Here is a 6,995-nt window from a genome sequence, read left to right as displayed (position 1 = left end):
TGTGTGGGGGGGGGGGGGGAGCTAGGGGCTAGGGGGGCTGCTGGGGTAAGAAGCAAGAGCGGTGAGAAGCGGAAGTAGTCCTCACTTGGATGACCAGACGGGTTTCGGGGCCAAGGGGAGTAGGACGTAAGTGGAAGAGGGGAGAGTGGATTGGTGGCGAGAGCTTTCGCGGGTTCTGCTGTTTCGGGATGTTTGCGGCGGGGTTTTCGCAGCTCGGGGGCGCAGGAGACAGACAACGCCGGGCAGAGTCGACAGGCAAGATGTAACTTCAATACAACAAACGGAATACGTTAATGATTGTTTTATTGTTGCATGGAGACCTGGATGGAGACCATAGAAAGCCACGGATGACCGCCGCCGCCGGCGTTGCAAACTGGTGATGGTCGAATAGCTAATAAATGAATTAAATTTATATCTCACCTTGTTTTTCTGTCCGCTAGGTCCTCCCATTTGTTCTGGGCTACGCTAAAGAAGGAGATTAAGCTACTGCGCTCTCATGGCACGTCATATCATTACAGATTTCATATCAAAATCGTCAGCAATTTCACATGGTTCACTCAGCTTCACAGTGAGACAATGGGGCCCTGCTCGCTTTCGACTAGGGTTGGAGACGTGTACGGCAGACTTCGTCGGCAATGCAGCTTAAACTCAGAAGACTGCCTATCTTTGATGCCCGCTGGCTGGATCACATGCCCGCGTTGGCTTGTCAAGTTGATTTTGAGGGCCCTTATTTGTTGAATTTGCGCACCACGTGGGGGTTGAGACTGCGCAACCATCGCCAGCACGCCGCCCCACAGAATTCCCACACCGGACTGAACACAATAAATCTCTGACGTAGAGTTTTACCATTGACGGCCATTCGTGCTGCTCAGGGTTTCCTCAGGGTTTCCGTCGGAGGAATTGAAGCTTACTCTGGATCTCTACGATGCAGCTATCCTCCTTAAATCAAGGAAGAATGAACTATCGTATCCCATCTGAGCTTCGAGCTGGTCCAGGACAGTTCCTTACTGGACTGCGTGACGATGATAGCCTTCTCCGTCAGGTCTTTTTCTCCATCCTGCGCCACCATCATCCAAATTTAGCGGCGAAGGTAAGCTTGTTAATTATTGCTAGGATATGCCCGCTCGCGTCAGCGTGCTGCTTCTTGGCAGGGGCTGTCGGCGATTGCGGGCGTTAGAGGCCAAGGGCTTGCAAAGGCTTCCGGCTAGATTTCATTACTGTAACGCGCTATAAATATATTTTGAAACCTGTTCGGTACAGATTTTGTACCGGTGCACGCTTGAGCTCGCAGTGTAGCTGTCCGTGTGTCCCAAACCCCACTTCGACATCAGCACTCCTACAATCAGCTTGACCCCCGTTGCATGCAAAACATTTCACTCACATGACCTCATTTCATGTCACTGTCTGTAAATCTTTTATGACCTGGACGTGGTCCGGGGAACCCTCGTGGGCCGTTCCTGCCTTCCCTTCCTCTTCCCCCGAAAAGGGTGGGGGCTCTTTAACGAAAAGGCACACGGGCCTTATGTGCACCCCTGTTAGGAAACCCGCTTGACCCATTTGCGAGCTCCTGTGGCTGAGGCCCCCGCTGGCCCCGGGCCGTCTTCGTTTGTTAACTCATGCTGCAAATCCGTGGAGGGAGGCGGCAAACAACTATCTAGCGGAAAGAGAAATTAAGAGAGACCCAAATGCTTTCGTGTCACCCGGCTGCCCTATTGCTGCTGTAACCGCGACCGCCGCTGCTGCTGCTGTTGTTGTTGTTCTTGCTGTTGCTGTTGCTATCCCTCAAGGTTGATGTCATCTACGCCTTGAGCCAGGCGTGGTGCACAAGTCAGGTGCGCAGAAGTGGCACGGGTGGGACTGTTTGCAGCGTTTGATGGGTGGTTGCGTAAAGACGGTGAGGCCGCGGGGAGGAAGCTGCTTAACCCAGTGTGGAATTCCTCTGGCCCGGCTTATGATCCGGATTCATATGATGTCTAGAAGAATCCAACCCACATTTGCCGCATTAGACAGAGGGGAACCTCTTGGCCTCGCCATCCGATTTTCTAATGTACGACGATGTACGATGATGTACGGCACCCTGCAATAAGGGAGGAGGGCTCTTCGGGCTCCTCAGCCGGAGTGCGGCGAAGTGTCCGTGCTGTGTAAAGTAGGGTTTGAGCTGGCGGAGATGAAGGGGTTGGGGCGGAGGGAGAGCTGGGAGATTGCCAGAGAGTGAGGAAATGTGTACGGCGAGTACGGCGAGATCCGATGGGATTTACTTTTCCTTTTGTAAATCTCCTCCACAGTATATGGATAATCGAAATGGCACAAACCCAAATTGCCAGTGTCTTGCCAGTATGGCACGAACCCAAATCGCAAAGTCCGGCCAGTGTCACCATCCCACCACCGCCCTTTTAAAACGGGCTCCCCCTGCGCCACCCTCTTGCTGCATACTCGGTGTTTCTCGACCCCTTTTTTCCCCCTTTTTTCGCCACCATGCTGCTTGGATTTCAGTCGGATTCGGATTTTGAGCTGTTGGTCAAGTACGTCACGGATCTTAAACCCGAGGAGCGGATCTTGGTAAGGCAGTCTAGTGTGGGACAATGCCGTAACGGCGGAGGGTGGGATTGGAGAGGGAAAAGAAGCTGTGGGAAACTGTTCCTGAGTGCCGTGTCCAGCCTCGCAATGCTGCTGCTGCTGCACGTGGCGGTGTGTGCCGTACGCACTGGCGACGTTTGTCCAGACGTTCACTGATGAGCTTTTCCCATTGTTCAAGGAGGCAAAGAAGCTGTCCCTCGAAAGCACGTGTATTGCACTACTTTCAGTACGTAGCATATAAAATAAAGAAACACGCACCACCGTCACGGTGCAAAGTAGTTGACATGTTTTAACCCTCTCATGTCCCCGGCACGGTCCCTATCCGCAGCTGCACACCGCCCTGCCTCGGCCCTCACCCCCCTCAAACCTCTCTATCTATGGTATCTGCTTCATTCGCCAGTGCTTCATTGCGTCCCCTGAACCCCCCTGAACCCCCCTGGTGCCCAACATAGGGCTTGTGAGTCGGCGATCTGGGACATGTTTCTTTTTCCTTTCCTTCCTTCCTGTCTGTCTGTCTGTCTGTCTGTCTCTCTCTCGGTCACCGCCACCCGTCTTTATCCCCATGCAATGACCTCCCCGATGTGCACTCGCGCTCGCACTTTAAGATTTGCATTTGGAATTAGTTCTTTGTCGTTTTCGACATTCTTTCCTCCTCGTTACCCCATACCCGAACTGACCGACCCGCGGGTCGCTCTTCTCTCCTTCCCCTCCTCCTCTTGTGTGTGCAGGTGGCCAGTTCCTTCAGCCACATGCTCAACCTGCACAACCTGACCGAGGAGGTCAACAGCAGCCAGATCGGTCGGGCAGTGCGACTGGGGGAGGTGGGTGGGGGGGGGAGTGGGTTGGGGGGAAAACACAGCTGCTGCCGGTCTGATGTTTCCTCCCAAGCGATTGCTTGCTTGATCGCTTCTTACCTTCCCAAGTACCCCCCCCCCCTGGTGGTTCGTCTTACACCCGTACGGTCAGGCACGCGCTTTGGTATTATGTGTGGGTGTGTGGGTGCGTGTGGGAAAAGGGGGGTAATGTGGAGTGTATGGCAGCGACAAAAACGAAGCGGCCCGTGTTGTTCTCCTTCTCCGGCGTGTGCACCTTTTCTCCCCCATTCGCTAATTTCCCCCCTTCAGCTTTTCTTCATTCTCTTACGGTCTTTCATTCGGTGCCTCCTCCTCGCCCTCCTCGTCCCGCTCGTCCTCCTCCCCCTCGTCGCTGCAGATGGACTCGCCCACGCGGGACACCAACCACTCGCTGCTCAAGTTGACCGCGGTCAACGGCCTCACGCCGCAGCAGGTGTACGACACGTTGTGCAACCAGACGGTGGAGCTGGTGCTGACCGCGCACCCCACCCAGGTACATGAAAAGGATGAAAAACACAGCACGGTTGTGCTGGGAGGGGACGGGAGGGTAGGAGCGGGGTAGGGGCGGGGTAGGGGCGGGGTAGGGGTTCTAAACCGCATTAGTGGCGAAGTCGGTGTCGTCGATCGTGTCCTTTTTTTCTCTTAGTGCGTGTCTATTTTTGTTATATCCCCCCACTCCCCGACTCTCTTGCAAAGTACGAGTAACTTCCTTCCTCCTGTAGCAGCTGGCCGCGCTGGAAAGGCCTCTTGAGACGCTGTTTGAGCACCTTGGCGCGTATTTGTAGACGTCGTATGTGCCGTACTATATGTGTACGAGCTACCAAACCTGCCCCTTCCTCCGCCCCCCCCCCCAATCCTCGCCTCGGGTTGTTTCCCTCTCTTTCTCACCGTAAGGCCCTCCGCGCCAGCCTGCTGAAAAAGTACGCCATTGTACGGCGGGAGCTGGATACGCTGCATTCCAAGCGTATGAGCGAGTACGAGAAGATTGGTGAGATCTGAGCCGTACAGCGGGGCCATGATGGGGTTGTGTTCACTTGCTCGTGTGTGTGAGTTTGAGTATGTATGTGTATCTGTATGTATGTGTGTGTAATGTCTTAAGTTTCTCTCTCCCCCCGGGGCGGAGTTTAATGCCTGGGTATGTATGCAGCTTAGGGAACGTTTGCGCTCCTTAGGCTACATACATACGTACGCACATACACATTCTATATCATAAACACACACACACATCGCTATCACTCTCCCCGCTCCCTTACACCGTCAGAGACGCTGGAGGCTATTCGTGCTGCCGTACAAGCGGCTTGGCGCACGGATGAGATTCGGAGATCCAAACCAACACCGCAGGTGGGGTCCATTTCGCGATAGTAGTGGCTGAATGCTAAATGGCCCTTCGGCTTCCCGTCTGTCTGTATGTCTGTTGGCCTGGTTGAGCGGGCTCCTACGGCAACTCCTTGTTTCCGTACTGTACGTACGTGCGCTCGCCACCCAATGGCTCCTTCCCGTGCTGCCGTATATATGTATGTATGCACATCTTTCGCACTCTCTTAGTGCTTTTGCAAGTAAGTTTTTACACATTCCCTTGACCCACCCACTGGCCCTGGTCTTCCTCTTCCTACCCTAACACGGGCCCGCCCGCCAGCCCGCCGCCATTCCTTAGGTTCGTCTGTTCTTTCCCCCAGCCCACTCTTTCCCCCACCCCCCATCCCCCGCCTCCCCCCACCCACCCCCCCTTGAGCGCAGGACGAGATGCGGAGCGGTCTGAGCTACTTCTCCACCGTCCTGTTCGACGTGGTGCCCGTGTTCCACCGGCGAGTGGATACGGCGCTGGAGAAGATGGGGCTGCCCCGGCTGCCCCTGGATAAGGCCCTCTTCAAGTGAGGGCGCGCACGTGTGTGAGATTGTGTGCGCATGTGTATGTATGTATGTATGTATGTATGTATGTATGTATGTATGTATGTATGTATGTATGTATGTATGTATGTATGTATGTATGTACGTACGTATATATTTGTTACACATCGATTCGGGCCTGACGCTGGCCAGGGGCACCTAACTGTACCCCAACGGGAACGGCCGCCGACACGCTTTCCTCCTTAAGTGTGGGGTTGAGGGACGTGAAGGGCCACTATCTCCTGTATGTATGTCGGGGTGAGCATAGGTGGGAAGTATGCAAACGGCAAAACCGACAACTGCCGACGAGCAAAGGACCGAATGCGGTTGCTGTTGGGACATGGGACGTGGGGAACGGCACCTTCACCTCCATCTCCGCCTTCACCTTTACCGCCTTTGCATTCATTTGCCTGTTAAGCAACTTCGCCTGTAATGCTCGTTTCTACCTTAAAACACACACGCGCACACACGTGTACACATACACGTACACAAACATGTACACATACACACACCACACACGTCCTCCATAACCCCAACCTTGCTTTATTTCCCCCGGCCCCCCCCCAGGTTTGGCAGCTGGATGGGGGGCGACCGCGATGGGAACCCCAACGTGACTGCTGAAACCACCCGGGACGTGGTGGTGCTGGCCCGGCTGGAGACGGTCAACGCGTACTTCAGACAGGTAGATGTGTGTGTGTATGTGTTTCCTCGTCCCTTCTTGCTTCGAGGTCTACTTCTGCGTCGCCTTCCTGAACCCTTTTTTGGCCGTTTCCTCCCACCCCTCCCTACCGGTGTGGTTTCCACCCAACCACCCCAACCACCCCAATCCCGTCCGTAGGTGGAGAGCCTGATGTTCGACTTGAGCATCTGGAGGTGCAGTTCGGAGCTGAAGGTGGGGTACTGGTGGCGGAGGGGGGGGTACGGCAGGATGGGGGGTACGGCAGGGAACACCCCCCGCCATACCCGCCGCTGTAATGTAGATGTTCAATAACTATGTTCTGTTGGATCAAACGCCCTTCCCTCCCCACGGCCCTTCATTCGTGTGGTTCGTCTTTTCCCACGGCCCTTCCCTCTCCCCTTCCCCCCACACACGGCCCTACACGTCGCCACACGTCCCCACATACACGCACACAGAAGAAACACAAAAACACACACGGACCGTTGGGCCCCCGCTTTCCATCGTGCTAGGAGGGAAACACACGCACTCACGCTTCCTACCATCCCCACCCTTCGTTTCCCCTCCCCCTTCCACCGCACATACATATGTACATAATACATACATACACATACACACACACACGCGCGCGCGCGCACAGGAGCTGGCCGAGCGTATTGCCGCCGCGGAGAGTCGCGAGGCCGCCCGTGTGGCCGAGGAGCGCAAGAAGCGCAACTACGCGGACTTCTGGGCGCCCATACCCGCCACTGAGCCGTTCCGAGTGGTGCTGTCGCACATGCGGGACAGACTGTACAACACACGACAGGTTGGGGGGGAATGACGTGCGAGAAACGTATTGGGGGGGAGAGGGCGGGAGGGGTCCGTATGTTTTTTCTGTCCTCCAGCCCTCCATATTGATGTTTTGGACTTTTCGACAAGCGATGCTACCTTTGGCAATCTATTTCGGATTAAGTTACGTTTTGTCATATAACTTTGGCTAGTGTCATTCCATCTCCCCCTCT

The 6,995-nt window shown here is 55.0% G+C and overlaps 1 protein-coding gene across 1 annotated transcript in view; it reads left to right on the top strand.

Annotated features, from left to right (window-relative positions):
* Positions 1-925: 925 nt before the first annotated feature.
* The window catches only part of VOLCADRAFT_59445 (uncharacterized protein), a gene marked incomplete at both ends in the record, with an annotated part of 14,144 nt that continues 8,074 nt past the window's right edge, over positions 926-6,995 (top strand). The window contains 11 exons of the mRNA XM_002949469.1: positions 926-1,090; positions 1,788-1,832; positions 2,494-2,559; positions 3,306-3,398; positions 3,790-3,924; positions 4,326-4,419; positions 4,693-4,772; positions 5,169-5,302; positions 5,886-6,000; positions 6,157-6,210; positions 6,635-6,799. Of these exons, the coding sequence (XP_002949515.1) occupies positions 926-1,090; positions 1,788-1,832; positions 2,494-2,559; positions 3,306-3,398; positions 3,790-3,924; positions 4,326-4,419; positions 4,693-4,772; positions 5,169-5,302; positions 5,886-6,000; positions 6,157-6,210; positions 6,635-6,799 (1,146 nt within the window). The remainder of the gene's footprint in view (positions 1,091-1,787; positions 1,833-2,493; positions 2,560-3,305; positions 3,399-3,789; positions 3,925-4,325; positions 4,420-4,692; positions 4,773-5,168; positions 5,303-5,885; positions 6,001-6,156; positions 6,211-6,634; positions 6,800-6,995) is intronic.

Source organism: Volvox carteri (genome assembly GCF_000143455.1).
Source record: "Volvox carteri f. nagariensis unplaced genomic scaffold VOLCAscaffold_14, whole genome shotgun sequence".
Taxonomy (NCBI): Eukaryota; Viridiplantae; Chlorophyta; class Chlorophyceae; order Chlamydomonadales; family Volvocaceae; genus Volvox; species Volvox carteri.
This window is presented reverse-complemented; position numbering and strand designations above follow the sequence as displayed.